General features: G+C 39.5%; 1 protein-coding gene across 2 annotated transcripts; it reads left to right on the top strand.

Annotated features, from left to right (window-relative positions):
* The first annotated feature begins 156 nt into the window (after positions 1-156).
* Positions 157-16,771, top strand: bbs4 (Bardet-Biedl syndrome 4). 2 transcript variants are annotated; one of them, XM_030414601.1, is made up of 16 exons: positions 157-259; positions 2,879-2,921; positions 5,999-6,078; positions 8,152-8,215; positions 8,452-8,563; positions 8,807-8,879; positions 10,006-10,059; positions 10,147-10,274; positions 11,023-11,077; positions 11,228-11,296; positions 11,480-11,632; positions 12,870-13,041; positions 13,166-13,235; positions 13,323-13,467; positions 13,554-13,758; positions 15,912-16,771. In XM_030414601.1, the coding sequence occupies exons 1-16, from the start codon at positions 200-202 to the stop codon at positions 16,058-16,060; spliced, it is 1,632 nt and encodes a 543-aa protein (XP_030270461.1). In that variant the 5' UTR covers positions 157-199; the 3' UTR covers positions 16,061-16,771. The 2 variants fall into 2 exon arrangements, with proteins under 2 accessions (XP_030270461.1, XP_030270462.1); XM_030414602.1 differs by having other exon boundaries at positions 228-259; positions 5,999-6,073.
* Positions 16,772-18,204: the final 1,433 nt, after the last annotated feature.

Below are 18,204 nucleotides of genomic sequence, written 5' to 3'. Positions count from 1 at the left end.
TCCCCATGTGTTTATTCATAGTTTTGATGCCTTCAGTGAGAATCTACAATGTAAATAGTCATGAAAATAAAGAAAAAACATTAAATGAGAGGATGTGGCCAAACTTTTTACTGGTAGTTTATATATGTATATGTATACACACTGAGCTGCACTCAGAATCCAACCGGCAGCTGCACCTCCGCATTCCACTGACGTCTCCATGACAACAGCTTCTAGTGTTGATCATCCCAAGATGGCGGACGAGGAGAAAGCCACGGCGGTGAGTGCAGAACCAAGGCTAGTTATCGTTTTGTGGAGTGCACACACATACACAGTTCGTCAGTAGAAGTGACAGTGTGACACTTATTGAGCGAACGTTACGTTAGTTGTGAGTATTGCTGTCGTTTAACGCCTTGTGAGTGTTAGTTTAGCTAGCTGCTCGGCTAACCAGGTCTAAGTCGGAGCTAAGTTGATTAACCAAAGCTAGCGGCAACTTGGTTGCGTCTCTAATCTCACACATTGAAGCTCAAACCTGAGAGCTAACGGCCGCACACACAGGAAGGTGCCAACAACAGATATGCGTCTGTCCGATTATTCTCTGCTGACCATCATTATTAGCACACGCCTGTTAAGTTACTGTAACGTAACGGAGCTCGGTCAGATCGGGTTATCTAACTGTCAGCTCGACAGTAACGACGGCGGGCTTTACCACGAACACCAGCCGTCATGGCTGTAACATCCAGCGTTCAGGATGTGGTCAAATACACCGAGTATCAATACAATATGGTGTCAGTGGCTGCACTCCAAGCGATCCACAAGTGAATTAAATGTGGGAAATATGATGCGAAGCAAAACACAGGCATTGCGCATGCGTTTATCCACCTGCGCACAAGGTAGCTGCCTCACAGCTCATAGCTTACTCATGTGGAGTGAGTAGAATTTGTGTGGGTGCAATAACTGATCAAGACTAACAGACAACAAGAAATGTAAGATTCCACCATTAATGTTCCATCAGTCAGCCTGTGACGCTGTAGACTTTACAGTGGGAACAAGCAATAAAGGAGTATATTGTCAGTGGGATAACTTTTTATAAGTAAATTGTAGAGTTGCATTAAAGTTAGCATCTCTTGATTAAAAGCCCAAATGCCTCAAGGGTTTTTGCAGTCTTACTTGATTGATGAACAACCAGTGATGGATTCTGGAACTTTACTTGATTATTTCCATGTTCTGCTCCTTTACACTTCCTCTCTACGACATTTAGTTGATAAATTGAGCTACTAGTTACTTCGTTGTGGGTGGGATATTGTGTGAGAGGATGCTGCATCAGAGCTAATCAGCACATTTTTAAAACTTGTTTATTCTGTCAGCAATTTTGCAGAAAAATCACAGATACTGATATCAGAAAAATGCTGAATATCGATCGACCCAGTACAGGGTTTCCTCTACATGTAATTGACTGTGGCGCACCGCCACGGCAAAATAAAAGCCGCCACACCTTAAAAATTCAGGCATAAATAAATCTAGTGTTAGAGAAAGGAAATATTTTACCGTCGTCTTCCACAGCAGTATTTGACGTTAACTAGCATGTTGGATATTTAGCTTGATAATTAGCTAGAGGATTAAAATGGTCACTTAGAGCAGAGTCCTGCACGGGTCTTATTTTGCAAACCCGCCCGAACCCGCCATACTTATAACCGCATCCGACCCGTTTTCCGACAGTAGCACAAATTACATTCGTACCCGAGCCAACCCGGTATAAATTGATACTGACGTCCGAAGGAAAATTGGACGGACGCAATTTTTAAAAGTGAAAGTAAGACAGCGTGGGGAATGGGAGTTCTGGGAGGGCGCAAGCACGTATTAATGAGCTCATATGAAATATAAATGCTTATCATTTGTGTCGCTAATAATGACTGATGATAAGTGACGCCTTGAAAATGGCAATCGTAAAACCCGACCCGCCTCTTCAGGTGTCCGACACAGTACATTATTTTTCACCCGTGCAGGACTCTGACTTGGATAACTCCTCTCTTGAAACAAATAATACAAATATTTCTTTACAACATGAATCTTCATTCCAAGCCCATGCAGGGGAGTTCATGATGGCTGTGTGAGAGCATTCCCTAAATTCCCTAAGTAGCCTATGACATAAGTAAAAATATTACATTATGATGACCCAAACTGTACACCCCCCCACCCGCCCGCGCCACAGTCTCAGAAAATACTGGAGGAAACACTGCAGTAATCATCCAGGACTGATAATCAGTCTCCCCTTAATTGAGACAACAATGATGACCATGGTTCTGGTGTGAATGATGTTTATGAATTTAGCAATAATATCAAAGCATCTGCCCAAGGGTGGTTTCTAGAATTCTTTAGACTGATTAGGGAACAATTCTGTAGGCTTTTCATTGAAATACTACCAGGCAGCTGCTGATATTGTTCCACTTAGGACTGTAACCCTCTGAATGAACCTGTAGAGTAAGTTGGTGCAGAGCAGTTTAGTTTGTTATTTGTTTTGCCATATACAAGGACTATATGCAGTTAAAATCTGTTGCCTCACAGTGGGTTTTAAACTCCTATCTTTTTAGTCCCTGAACAAGACATTCTGTACAACAACTTGTAATTGAGAAATTTTTTTTTTTCTCTATTCTGTAAAATGGAGCATGAACACACTGTTGGAGCAGAGAGTCTGAACTTTCACCTGTATTTCCACACAGCCTTTCATCTTGAAGATACAACACACAAAGCTTTTATGGGTGGGGTAAATCTGTCTTGGTGCGGCCATCATACATACCTCAGCTCATGGGAAGTGCTGATAAAGCATGTGTTGCTGTGACATGTACGGATCGACACTGGTATTTATCCATTTGTCTATGTTCTGTTTCATATATTTCAGCTCCCAATTGCGACTGAAGCCAAGAAACGTCGAGCACCTAAAGGTACCATGTTACAGTTGACACTTGCAAGTCATCTTCTGAAATGATTGTTGAACAACATAACTGCTGTTTTGTGGTTCATTTCTGGCACTTTGTCGAGAACTTAAGGATACTTGAGTGGGTTTTGAACTAATCGTCCTGCAGAGGTCACCCTCGCCCTTCTCTCGACCGTCCCTAGAAGGAAGAAGTACAGCGTACTGCCTGGTCCAGATCATTTTCTGTGTGGAAAATGTGTTTGATTATTGAGAATATTTTGTGAGCATAATTGATGCCCCATTAACCAATTAATTTTGTTGCTCAGGGATTAACCTTTTGTTTGTGTTTGACAAAGCTTTATAATTATCAGTGCAACAAAAAATGCAAATCCTCTGAGAACAGTTAAGTACATGCTATGTTTTCTGTTATACAGCATTTCCATGCATTTGGCAGGGCATGTGAGCCTTTACTGTGATAATTAATGTAAATGTGTATATTAATGTAATTGGAGGAGACTCCTCAAATTAATAACCCTAGAGTGATAATGCATAGGACAAAGGCTTCCTAATGAAGAAATATAAAAGGAAAGTACAAATGGATTTTAATTGGTTAGTGTAATAGAAGCATTATATGAGCAAAGTACTGAAAGCTACGTATCTAAGTCAAAAATATTCAAGTGTTTTACTGCTTTTAACACTCACAGCTGATCTTAGAAATGACAACAACCATTGAGAATGAAATACTTAGAATAACCTAACGCAAGTAAATGTAAAAATTAAATATAAATCTGTCATATGTCACACATGTACATGTGCTTAGACCTCAACAAAAAAAATTATAAAAATACAGTAACCTTAGAAATTTGACGTGAATGAACACGATATGTAAACGCACCTGCTGAGTTAGAAATAGAATTGCAGTCTTTTCATACCTTCTTCAGGTAATTGTGACTTCATCAGGCCTTGTACACGGTGATACAAAATATAATCAGTGATATAATTTAGTTCTCACTTAGAATACACTAGAATACAAACTGTGATTTGATGATGAAATTTGGTGCATAGTCACATAAATATGAGTTTTTCAAAGGTCTCCAAATTTGGGAAAAAAATAATAAAAAGCCATAAATCTTTACTTGTCTCCATCAGCTATTACCATCATAAAATGTAATGCACATGCAAAATTAATTCTGTGATGTACAACATGTAGGCTACATGATGTTGTAGTATCTCACTCTGTGCAGTGCGGATATTACCTTTTTAGTGGGCAACACTCAAGAGGGTTTGCAAAAATACGAGCATGTCTACAAAAAAGACTTCGAATCAATTCCTTTTAAACCGGCTGAAAAAAACCCCTGCCAGTGGCATAAGGTAATTTCCCCTGTTTCCAGCACGTCTCAATTTTATAGAATCAAGTTTCAATAGCAGTCGGCCTTATTTAGTCTTTTTTCAAGACACTGATGCTCATTTTTGTCATATCTCGGGGAGAAAAAGTGTCGGTTGCTGAATATGAAACTAAATGTTTTGACTAGATCAAGGCTTTTTTTAAGTTTCTTTTGGTAAAACTTCCAAAATAATTTTCATCATATTTCCTATTACACTCTCCCCATGTGTCTTTTGATCTCAGCATGCCTCTCCTTCGCTCTTATCCCCTTTTAACAGATGGTTGAAGCACATGGATGGTAAATCTGTCTTAGCGTTAGCAAGATCAACTGTAACAATGAAAAATCCTCCATGTTTGGGATGAAGTTTTTCACAGGGACTATATTTAGGAGATGTCATGCTGTGCTCTTCTTCCTTGCTCCTTTCTACTATTCTTTTATACAGTAGTTTTAAGAATACATGTCAGACACGTATCCCCATCTTTCCTCACCAAATGTGCCCCGCTTTGTTTGTGTGGAGACTCGAGCACCACAGGGCCACAGCTGAAACCCAGAGACAAGAATATTATTGCTGTCTCAGCAGGAAGAAAGCGGATTAGGGCTCTACAAATAGGGCCATTCCGAATCTTGACGGGGCAAATGTGTGAAGCCTGTGCAGTTTCACACTCAGCGATGGAGAGGATTTCTCTGAAGTAGTTGGATGAGGCTCCAGTTCTAGCAGCAAATCAACAGAGCTCTGCTTGAAGCGCTGGCAGATAAAAACAGAAGGGAGCTTTAGTGTAATTCACACTGTATTTTTTTACATAGGCAGTTCGTTAATACAATCCCCCAATGTCAGTGGCAGACTCCTAGCCTGGTACTTCATTTCACATTGCCGTGAATCCTATTTTTAGCCTCAGAGGAAGGTAGTAGGTGCAAGATAACAGGATTACCAGAATCAAACTCGCTCGAATTGGAATTACGCTTGCTTCCTTGTGAAATGAAATGTTGTACTCCACTGGGATAGAGACTTGGAGCATTATGGTGGAGTTCTTGAGGTTACCTAACCCTTTCTAAAGCTGGCTTTGTATTGTGCTGCTTATACCTCCAGCCTGTCTCTATACCCTCTCTGTTCTGTCACAAGCACCTGGCTTGCGTGAGACACTGTTGCCCTGGCAACCGGGAGACTATCTCACCCTGCCGAGACGTTAAAAGAGTGACAGGAAGAAGAAACACTGTATCTAACGTCAAACTTGCTTACAAGGTGACATTTATAGCGTGGCGGATGAATTGATTACAGTTTAGCCGTGGCTTTTGGTTGAAGTGTTAACATCTATGTAAACTGTCAGATCAAAGACTCCAGTTAGAGACTGCAGAGGGAGGATTATTTATTCAGCCAGCAAATTAAAATAAAGACTGTATGAATTATAAATAGTCCAAATAGACATAATTCATGATAGTCTGAGCCGTCAGTTTATAAGTAAACACTTGCTTACAAGCTAGGATTTACAGTGTGCTCAGTATAAATGACTTAAATTTAGCCTGTGGATGTAGGTCTGCATGTTTCTTCTGTGTGTAACTGTCAGATCAGAGGCGTACTTATGACTGCAAAAGGAGGGCACCTTCAGGATTAATCATTCAGCTAAGGCATCGTCTGAACTGTCGAGTGTAATAAGCTTTATAGCGTCACAGAATCTTTACATTTTTGTCTCCTTCTCCACCTTTCTTTAATTCTTCCTCTCAGCTCCAGAGCTTCCCATTGTGGAGAGGAGAAACTGGCTAATCCACCAGCACTACATCCGCAAAGACTATGATACCTGTAAGGTAAAGTACCTTCATTCCACCATCCTCCCCGTGGTTTAGTCTGTGTTTAGTGTTGGACTGATTGACCTTTTAAACATAATGAAGATGATGAATGGCTGACATGTACAGGCTTCTGTCTAACAATGTATTCATTATGTCCTACAAACTGTATTGACCTGTGGATTCCTACATGAAACCAGTACTTGGTAAAATCTTTGAACAGATGACTGTACTTTTAAGATATTTTACTGGAATATTCCTAAACACTTTCTTATAAAGGATCTCATGAGATAGACTACAGATCACAGGACGCTGGGATGGATACATACAAGACAGTCATATCTCTGGTTTCGTTTGTTCTAAAACAGCAGAGCCAACCACAGTTACTCATGATGACAACCAGCTCGACAAATAAAGAATCAGCTTCATGAGATAATATTGCTCTCTGGATGGTTCAGAGTGGTAGAATGTGAACACAACAACACAAATCTGCAGCCAGAGGCAGATGGTGTGTTCTTTTTTTAACAGACAATAAATACAATGATGATAGAAATAATGAATGAATGAATGAATCACATCAATTTCAGTTTCATTTTTACTGTTTCTATTTCACATTGCAGACGGTTACATCATATCTTAAAATGTGACAGAAGTGTTTGCCTTGTAATACATTTCAAGAATAAAACATGAACTGCTGATTTATCTTTTTCAAACGTTACTCTGATAAAGACATGCTCACAGGACTAATGAGCCCCAGAAACTCAATGTTTCTCGGGCAGAATACCAAGTTAGAGTCACACAGTCTCATGTGTACGGAGGTGTATGCTGTCACTGGCACTGTGCTGTCAACATATCCGCCCTGCTGCCTTCACATGGCTGTAGAGATTTAATTAACAAAAACGGCTGCATGTGTACAACATATCCAGTAAGAGTCAGGCCAATAAATTTTTAGATAAATTATGGCTGTACCAAATAGTTTGAAGTTTTGGAACTTCACTTACTACGTACACTTCACTTCTGATTTATACATCAGCTTTTAAACGATGTTTTTTTTTGTTTGTTTTTCTTGTTCTTGTTTTGTTTAATGGGTCAGTTTAGCAGCAATGTAACAGTACCTTAGATTACATTTATATTACCACCATAATGGAAAATCTATTTTGGCTCTAGCGCTAAAGTAAAGTAAAAAAAAAGAAAAAAAGATCACATTATCTATCTGCACTGGCTTGGCTCTGGGCGCTCCATTTAATCATATAAATCATTTTATTCAAAAGGATTTTTCAGGATTTATTTATGTATTTGTTTGTTTGTTTTATTTGAGGTAAGAACTGATAAAAAAAAAAAAGTGGCAGACATTCAAAGCTTCATTCAAAACTTCATCAGAAGCTTTGAATAAAAAAAAAACCCTCAGCACAGCCGAACATAATTCAGCTGAGTTACTGGCGTTCCCTCTTCAGCCACATTAAACAATTTGTTGATGCAGATTTAAAAGCATGTACAAACTGAAGGATGTTTACTGAAAACACAAATCATTTACATTTGAAGCAGTATTCTGTTAGTTGTGTTCTTTCGCTTCAAGCATTCAGTTTGCTCTTGTTGACAAAATCATCAGAGTGATGGTTTGTCAGACACAGATGTGGTTCTGAGACGTTTCTTTTCAAGTTGAAGCCACATTTTTACCAGAATGCCAATACTTGCTCTTTGTTGCCTCATTCGAATGAACTCCCATCTGTTTGAACCTCTCCAGCCAACTGTGCCCCCTGTGCTCTGAGTTCGGCACCAAAATATTACACAGCCAATGCAAATTTCAAGGTCAGGAAAATACCAAACTTTCAGAGTGCTGCCTCTGCTGGTCATTGCAAAGGCACAAAAATACAGTCAGCAGTCTGTTGTATGCAGATGTACAGAACAGGGTGCAATAAACTTAATTAGTCTTAGGTGGAGCTGCTACTTGTTAAGAGACTGAATCACATTGGAGGTAGTATTCAGCAGGACTGCAATAGCAGCCATTATTTTCAGCGGTATTTTAATTCACTCATGTAGAGAATAACGCCCACTTCAGTTTTAGAATTTCTCTCTCCTTCTGTGTCCATGTAGGCGATCATCAAAGAACAGCTGCAGGAGACTAATGGAATGTGTGAATATGCCATATATGTTCAAGGTGAGCCGAGTTTTATAGCTACTCGCCCCTCCCACACCTGTAAAATGTATGATGTTAATATCTACATCAAATGAAGGCTCTGTGGTAGTCGACACGTCAGCTCCGCAATACATCATTTAGTTCCCTCAAAATCTGCTCTTTGGACCCCATGCTGTGCCTTTGATTTTTAATGTTTTTTTACTTCCTCATGTAGATGAAGCTCTCTCTCTTCTTGTGTTTTAATTATCTTGCCACAGCACTAATCTTGCGTCTTGAGGGCAAGATCCAACAGTCACTGGAGCTGTTCCAGAGCTGTGCTATCCTTAATCCCAGCAGCACTGACAATCTCAAGCAAGTGGCCAGATCACTGTGAGTCTACTGCCCTGGATCCCAGGGTGCAACAATCCTTCTTCATTTACTAACAAGACAGACATTAGAGAGAAATATACAGTCAAACTGCAGGTCAGCTATGACCAGAACCTTTTTTAATACTGTAATAAAATGCATCCATCCCCAGTGACTATTTTTACTGGTGTAAAAATCTATTTAGCATGCAGTGATTAATACTGGTTAATTTCTCACATGGATTATTGTTGTTTCTTCTTTCCGTAGATTTCTCCTGGGAAAGCACAAAGCAGCAATTGAATTCTATCATGAAGCTGCAAGGCTCAACGAGAAAGACTGGGTAAGAGAAAAGAAACACTCACACACTGAGTTTCTACTTTGTCTCATGCTGCATCGCGCTGGCCTTACAGCTGGGAAAAAAATTACCTCCGCCACAGAAAAGTTCAATGAAACAACTCCGAAACTGAGATTCACCAAGCCCGACTTCACAGAGGACATTACAGCAGCATGTCAGCGCGCATAGTGAGCAATTATCCTTTGCCCTTTCATTCCTTATTCCGTTTTTTCAAGAAATGTCAATAAAAGGATATAATCTGAACAAAATCAACAGAGAGAAACAACACCAACATCACATGTAAATGCACCTGATAAGTAAGTTAAAATAAAATGAATGGGAAGAAAACAAAAGGTTCATCACTCTCTACCTAATGTAGTGTTGGTGTTGTGAAACATGCTGTAATGTTGTAGTTGCCATTTTAATTTCCATTCATTTATTCCATTCCATTGATTTCTGCTTGATAGAGTCTTTGCGATCAGGCAGTAGGAGCCTACTCCTCCTGTGTAAGTGCCCTAATCTGTTAAATCAGCTGCTGGAGTTTCTTGTGAAGTTCACAGACTCACCATGCAAACATCCATTTGTTGAGGTTGTCCATGTTTTCCTGAGCAAACAAACCGAGACGCATTTAGATCAGAGGTCTGGAACACTGACTCAGAAATACCGACTTCCGACCTGCAATGGAAGGCAGCATTAAAGCTAGTAAGGGAAAGTGTTAATGTTTCTCATCTTTCAGTTTGAACACACAGGGTGATGTTCTTCCAAGAGTGTCTCTCCATATTTCATATGGGGAACACCAGGACTGAAGCTCTTTTTCTTACTCATGGATCATTTTTTTTACAAAGAGAACTTCATGGTTGAACTTACAAACGGATCCAGGGCTGTTTTACTCTGAAGCCTATAAAAATTGTATTACACGAGCAAGGCAGGACCATTAATCACTCACACAAGCGTGTTTTTGAAATTCAAACTGTCCCCCTAATACTTCTGTCAGAAATACTATAGAATCTGTATTCCACAGAGCTGCTTTTTTTTTTATTTGAGAGTAAAATGCAGCTCAGTCTTTATCCAGCCCTGTTCAATTAAGCATGCACCAAAGCCCCATGTTTAATTTGACATTTCTTCACCCCAGGAGATCAATCATAATCTGGGGTTGTGCTATTTCTTCATCAAAGACTTCAAAAATGTGAGTATTTTACCAACACGTGTCTGCAAATTGTAGTCACTTCTCCTGTGATTTGATTTGCTAATTCAGATTTTCTGTGCCTGTCAGGCTGAAGAGCATCTAAACATAGCTCTCCAGATAAATAAGCACGACAAGACGTTCATGATGCTCGGGAAGGTTCATTTGCTGGCTGGAGACACTGACAGGGCCATCGATGTGTACAAGAGAGCAGTGGAGTAAGTGAATTCAAATGTGAACAATGTTTAAAAACACAGAAGACATCTGAAAAGGAATTTGTGGAATTTGAGTTTTTCATCAAACCCAAATGATATCAATAAAATACACCCAAATCTTACACAGCCTCAACATGATAGCTCTCTTCATGATGACACTCTTTCAAAACACCAGAAGAGATTTGTATAAAACATGCTGTTTCAGAGGAGTTTGGTTACTTGATGACTGTATCTGATGATTTCCAGCCTTTTGAGCTCTTCTCAAAAAGTGCTTCTCCTCGAATCTCACAAAAAGCTTCAGCTTTGACACTTTCTAACCCAGGGGCCTTTTCAGTTCAGTATAAATTCTCTTAATTTCCACTTCTATTCACATGTTGAATATTTAAACACTAGGCTGTGGTGTAAATAAGGAAATGACATCAGTGTCTATAATAGAGCTCATTGTAGCTACCTCCTGTTGGGGTTAAATGAATTAATCAAGTGCCCAAATGCTGATGATGCCTTTAATGAGATATACCACTGTGAATCTTATTTTAATGCAGATCTGCCTCTTCCTCCCTTTTTTTTTTCTTTCCCCCCACAGGTTATAATTAATACTCCACATTTGTGCTGAATCAAATCCTGATTGAATAATCAGCAGATTCCTTGAATATAAACTATGTTTGCTGGAGAATAAGTGCCGGCATTAAGTATAATTACAGGCGTAGATAAAGTGGCATTTTTCATTCAGCGTGTCTAATTCTCCTTCCAGCTTCTCTCCTGAGAATACTGAACTCCTCACTACTCTTGGCCTGCTGTTTTTACAGGTAGCTAGTTCTTTTTTATATCCTTTCAGTGAAATTATGTGTACACAACAACGAACACTACAAGATAAGATTGGCATTTACTGTAGGTGTCAGAAACTTAAAAATGGAAAGGAGATGAGATATAATTTTCCGTGTTTGTGTTTTCGCCAGCTGGGGAAATACCAAAAAGCTTTTGAGCACCTTGGAAATGCCCTCACTTTTGACCCCAACAATTATAAGGTATGTTACACCCTGGTATAAACTTAGTTTGCTACTAAGCAACCCAAAGACAATGAGTTGAACTTCTTTTAAAGCCATTCAATCAAAATCAAAGGTCATTCTGTCAGGTGGTCTGTCATCATGTGCAAGTTCAAAGGGTACATCTTCCTCTAATATGTCTCTAATCATTGTTTTTATTCCCAGGCCATCCTGGCTGCAGGCAGCATGATGCAGACTCATGGGGACTTTGATGTGGCCATGAACAAGTACCGAGTGGCAGCATGTGCTGTGCCTGAGAGCCCTCCTCTCTGGAACAATATTGGCATGTGCTTCTTTGGAAAAAAGAAATATGTAGCTGTGAGTAATACGCTTCACTTTGTCAATGAAGGACGAGTATTTAATTTTTACTCGTTCTTTTCGATGGGACATTTGGCATAAGTTTCTTAAACACCAGCAGTCGTGGAAAGTAACTTGTACAGTTACTGTGACATTTTTAAGTTACTTGACTGGATTATTTTCATTTTATGATACTTTACTTTTGAGCATAAGTTTTCTGTTTAAAACATCTGATGAGCTTGTTAAATATTCTTATATAAAGCAGTGTCTGGTTGGGGCTTGTCTGAGTTATTAGCAGCTCCACCAACGAGACATTTCTCTTCTAATCTTCTCAGTGTTCATTTAAATAGCCAGTTGAGCTCCAAAGAGATCAAATTATCCAATGTTTCTGAGAAAAATGACAGATAAAAGAAAAGTCTATATAATGAATACAGATTTGTGTTGCAGAAACGTGTTTTATTAACGACTGCTCAGATTTATCTTGTTACTCTTTGGGAGGCCAGACTCTGTGATTGGGAACAATTGGACTACACCAACTGAATAACTTATTAAAACACTATCTTTGACTTCATCAGCTAAAACAGTGAAGTACTGCTCACACATTGATCTGCAACAGGACATTGGAAGAGCACTTTTACTTTCAGTACATGTTGTTGTTAATACATCTCTGCTTTACATTAAAGGGCGCTGTGGAGCTTTGTTGTAAATAAACAAAGTTTCTGATTATATTCAGCGTTACTCACCAAAAACCAGTAGTGTGAATCCTTCAGGTCTAAAAAACATGTAGATATCTGATATGTTTTCGATTTGTTTTAAGATTGAAACCTGCTGTGTTTATGTCATCCACACTAACGAGCTCGCAGTCTTCTTCTTCACTGTCTTTGTCGGCACATTACTATGTTTCTTGGTGCTCTACTGCCATCTGTTGATTACTGGACTAGAGTGAAACCACAGACTGGAGCGCCACAAAACCCATTTTCGTAGCTTAAGTTTGTGGCAGTGTCTGTTTCTGTAGAGATCCTGCCTTCTGTCTGTACTTTCTTCTCTTCTTTGTATTCAAAGATAGTTGATTGTTGAATATAATTCCCAGGTCATCAAAAACTGACTTAATGACTTTGCCAGAATTGTGAATTATAAATCTACCATTAACAGAATGTATTGTTTCTCAGGTCCTTTGGGGGATCAGATATTATCAAAACACTCACCTAACAGTCCTGTCAACTGTTTATTCTCTCTCCCAACTTCATTTCTCCACCAGGCCATCAGCTGTCTGAAGAGAGCGCACTACTTGTCTCCTTTTGACTGGAAAGTGTTGTACAACCTGGGTCTGGTCCACCTGACCATGCAGCAGTATGCCTCTGCTTTCCACTTCCTTAGCGCAGCCATCAACCTGAACCCACGTATGGGGGACCTCTACATGTTGCTCGCAGGTAAAGTACATGCTACTTACAACAAACTGAACATGATGAATGTGAATGCAATCATTTGCTTGCTGAGCAGTCATTGACAGTAGTCCTGTCTCTAAGTTTACACCTCTATGCTCTGTCTTAACAGTGGCTCTGACCAACTTGGAGGATGTGGAGAATGCCACCAGAGCATATGAACAAGCTGTGACGATGGACGAGTGAGTCTGTCTCACACCTTTTAAGTAAAACTAGAACTTCTGAATTTGAGTCTGTAGTTTAATCACTTTTTCTTGTTTCCCCTCCAGATCCAACCCTCTGGTCAACCTGAACTTTGCTATCTTCCTCTATAATCACGGCGAGAAGAAGGGAGCTCTGGATCAGTATCAGGAGATGGAGAGGAAAGTCAATGTACTTCGAGACAGCAGTAGCAACTTTGAATTTGACTCTGAGGTATTTAGGATCCTGTTTATGTTGATGTCTCAGTGTCAGCTGTTGAAGCCATTACTTACAAGTCTTTTCCCAATTGTCAATACCAGCTGATGGACATGGCCCAGAAGATGGGAGCTGCCCTGCAGGTGACAGAGACTCTGGTGTGGACAAAACCAAGCAAGGACTCCAAATCAAAACCAAACTCTGCAGCAGCAGCCAAAACTCCTGGGGCTCCCCTTGGTACCAACCAAGCTCTGGGCCAGGCCATGTCTTCTGCTGCAAGCTACAACAAGAACATCCAGCTACCAACAGGTACAAACTACCAGCATGGGATGTAGAAATTCTGTCACCTTGGTGAAGCCTCTGGTTCTCGTGGTGAGGCTGAAATAAGGTCCAACTCTCAGTCGTGTCCTGATGCGACACAGTGAAGCTGAATATCTCACTTTTGTTCTGAGCACAGACTCAAAGTGAGGAGAGCACATAAATTATTTTGTCAGACTCTCAGTGCAGGTGATGACAAATTTCACAGTCTCCACCTCTTGTCATTAAACCAAAGCCAGAGTTTTCATTTGAAAACCTCTTCCTTGTATATCCACAGCCTCTTTTCTGAAGTAGAAGAAATGAAATAAGTGAAAAAAGACGCTAACCTCTATCTAGTATTTATTCTTGGCAACAAATGAAAGTTATTGGTGTGTAAAAAGGACACACGGGTAAGCTAATAAATTCAAGGCTGCTCTGAAATGATTGATGCAGTTTACAGCGGACTAAAATAAGTGGACAGGAGTGCATACAAGCCTGTGCGCCACGGCTTCTACCACTTTTGTTTAGCAGTTGACAAATAACACTCGAACAATGGACCCATGTTCAGTGACAGACATTTTACATGATGACACAACTCAAGCTGACTTCTGTCTTTCACTTAACAACCACCTTGTTGTGAATATACAAAAATATAGCCTGTAAATGCAACTAGTTAATGTTAAGCAGTATGTCGTCAAGTAACCGCTACAATTATGGGCTATTTAAAGTGGAGGTGTGTATTTACTGGTGTCAGTATCTTTATTGCTCTGCTGTAACAGCTAGTCTGTAAATAGATTTATCTGGAGGTCAGGACTCATCTATGACAGCCGGGGACCTGCTGTATCTTGGTGGTTATTAGAATTCAGACACTGTATATGGAAAACAGCCAACCCCTGGAACTGACCCTGAAACAGGCAGAGTTCAGTGTGGGTTTCAAAACCATCGGCTAAAGTTTAGCTATTAAGAATGTAATTTGTTCAAATGAAAGAAAAAAAATGAAGGATACGTTCTGTTTCTACAGGCATCTGTCCACTGTACATCTCATCCATGTGTCCTTAACGAGAACTTCTCAGCCTTGGGGTGAAATGTTGTTGCTAAAGTTGATAATGAGGGAATTGAAAGTTCAAACAATCCAGTCACTAGCTCTTTTCTCTAACCTGAAGACCACCACTGACCCCTTAATGCAGCTGAACAGTGTCTAACTTTTCTGTCACGTGAGGCTGCTGTTCAACAAAAGTGCCCCTGAAAATTATGTGATTTCCTGGTTACAATGTGGGTAAATAAATAAAGCAATGCAATGCAAAGCCATTGTGACGCTACAGTTTGTACTCTAGCAGTCTGACTCGAAACAGGGTATTAGTACATGCTAGAATAATGAGTCCTCCATTTCCAACACATGCATGGTTTTAATGTAGCTCACGGGAGAGCTCTGATCTGTAATTTTGCACTTGCCAGCTTGAGATCGCATTAGAACAGGAAACTCACACTTTATTCATCTGTTGTGCAGGCTTTAATTGGAGTGTTGGCAGAAGGAGCAAGTATCAACCAGATGGAAATGCAGATTAACTGTATCTGTATCAAGTTCTGTGCTGCCAGATGTTAGGTGTATTTATTTTATTATTATTTGTCTGTATAGTGACAGGTATACAGCATATACTGATGTCACAGTACACAACATTTATAGCCCAAGCTAATTTGCCATACCTGTCCCTAGATGGGCTTTTAAAATACATAAAACTCAACAACAAATATGTAAAAGACAAAAGTACAAACACAAATGCAACAATAAATACATACAAGAAAGTACAGACTGAAGATTCGAACATAAACTGTAGAACTATACTGACTTCTTGCTTCCTAGAGCTGCTGAGAGGCTGAAACTGGGAGGATTAACCCTTTCTATTACGCACCGTTCAATTATCAATGTCCACTTCAAGTTGTTCCATTTGAAAGGTTTTATTAAATCCTTCAAAGAACAAAAAAATGGTAGAAACTGTGAGCTAAATGTGCGGTAAACTTCAATGTGCGCACCCAGGTCAGCCCCTCTCTCCAACACCAACATCCAGGTGACAGACAGGTGAAATTATATAGGTTATTTACACTATTACACTTGTGTAGATCATTGGGAACGAAAAGACCAATTGTTCTGCTCTGGTCTTTTTCAGGAGTTTCCAAAGGTCCCTCCATGCCCCTTGAACCAGAACCTGATGTGGATAAAGCTCCCAGCCCGCCTACAGATCCTCCAGGCTCCCCGGGACCTGTAGAGCCAGTCAAACCCAGAAGCTCAAAGAGTAGATCCAAAGTGGAGGCATGAATTAGCACAGCGGCTAAAAAACTTTGTTATAAGATCACACTCGTTAAGGAGCTAAATCAGCTATTTTAGGTTTTCTAGCTCGTAGTTGGACATAAAGCCTCGAGTCATCAGCTTCTGATTTGGATAACTGGCACACAGACATCTCATGTGCGACACGGTTCACTTTACACTCAAAAAGGGCACTTTCTTCATGTCGTTCATTTCAGGAATATTGAATGTCAGTTCAACACTTCTCACTTTTTAAACCAAAATTCTGAGATAATCAAGTGTTTGTTGTCAGTCTGTGTAGATGTGTCAGGTTCAGTGGAAATGCCAAAACCAGTTCCAATGGCTGTTCCAGTTTAAGAATCTCTGGTCCACAAAATGGTAATGTTGGCATTTGTGCAGTTGCAAGTGTTGATATTTGGAGGAGCTTAGCAATAAGGTTAAATGATGAATTTTCCTTGTTTTGACATTTCTAGTGAAGGTGTCAATCCTTTGCTGTTGGGAGTCCCTGCAGCTCAATAAATGTGAAGGACCTGCTGCGACAATCACTGCTAAAATACAGAAAGGGTAGTTTTTGAATAGTGACAGGACGTTGCTTGTTTGTATGATAGGCCTCTTAATGAAGGTTGAGTGTACATAGTGATATATGCTTTTATATGTGGATAAATGTTATGTTTATAGAGAGTCATGTATTTCATATTAAAAGGGAGAATATAAAGAAAATGACTGCCTCGCCTCATTGAAGAAGTCCACTGTGTGTGTGTGTGTGTGTGTTGTTTCATCATGTTTACTCATGTTTTGGACGTTCAGTTCACCAACAGGGGACAGCAGTGTTTAAGAGCTGTTAGAGGCTGTCCAACACACACATTAATATATTTACATCCTTCATACTTATATTGAAACTCAACATCATAACTGAAAGCTTAAATGTTTCTAAAATGTATTATAATGAAGTCCTGATATTGTCTGTGTGGTTCTCTTATATGAAGACTTGCAGTAACTGAGCAACTCACCAACTTCTTCTGTTAGTCACAGTGAACATGAACACGGACCACAAACGGCTGTGAGGAGGAAAAACGTACGAACAAGAAAACGGACTGTTGTGGTTTAGGATAGGACCTCATCAATTATCTAGTGAAGGTCACATACAAACTGAATTATGTATGTGTATGAATTACAATATGGATGAGGCAATTTGTACATATTAACCAAAAATATGTATGAAGAACACCCCGTGACAAAGTCTAGACACACAGGAGCAGGTAATATTACTGTGTGTTTGATATTTGGTGGCTTTTATAAATAAAACCACCAGTGTTTAAGTAGTTTAGAGACTAATGGACTTCTTAAAAAACAAAGAAAGATGAAATTGCGCTCAGAGATGTCAAAACTCTGTCTGCATTTAAAAAAGTGTTTGAGTGTTTACCTGTTAGAATCAGCAGTAGAGCCTCGGATTATCTCCCTGTTCACTGCTGGGATCATTGACTCTGAGTCAGGAGGGACTTTAAGGAGAAATCTAGAGTACAACAACAGAATCAGACAGAATGTTTTAATTTTAAATGATTGCATTGCATTCTAATTCACAAAACAGCCTGTTTCTTTACAGAAAACAAAAATAAAATTATCAGTTTTATTTCCAGCATTTCGAGATCCTGAGATAATAAAACTTGCAGAAGCTTGATATACTATTTTAAATAATAGTCGATATAAAACTGCTTTAATTTTGAGACAATGTCAAACGTTGTGACATCAGTGTCTATAAAGATACCACATAGGTCCAGTGGAGTAGAACCTGCAGAGTGGGTCAATAAAGAACCACTTTAAAATCTGATTAGACGTACATGGTCAACATCAAGAGCATTAAAGATTTTCATTAAAACTTAAAAGGTAACTCCACCAGTTTTACACATTTAATTGTGTATTCAAGTGTTGCAGAGTACTGAGTGTACTCTCAGTACTCTGAGTAGGAGTATAAAAACCTGCTGTTGCTCCAGAGGAGGTTGCGTGCAATCTGACAAAGTGATGTCACTCGGTGGCTATGTTGCATTGTAGGTAATGTAAGCCCCAGGTTTCGAAAAAGAAGACGAATGAGTGGAATGAAAAGGTGATGTCTCTGTTTCTTGTTTTTTCCAATTTCATCATGTTTCTAAACTGGCCAA

This window comes from Sparus aurata, chromosome 4, assembly GCF_900880675.1.
Source record: "Sparus aurata chromosome 4, fSpaAur1.1, whole genome shotgun sequence".
Classification (NCBI taxonomy): Eukaryota; Metazoa; Chordata; class Actinopteri; order Spariformes; family Sparidae; genus Sparus; species Sparus aurata.
Note: the sequence above shows the minus strand (reverse complement) of the source record. Positions and strands in the feature narration are given on the sequence as shown.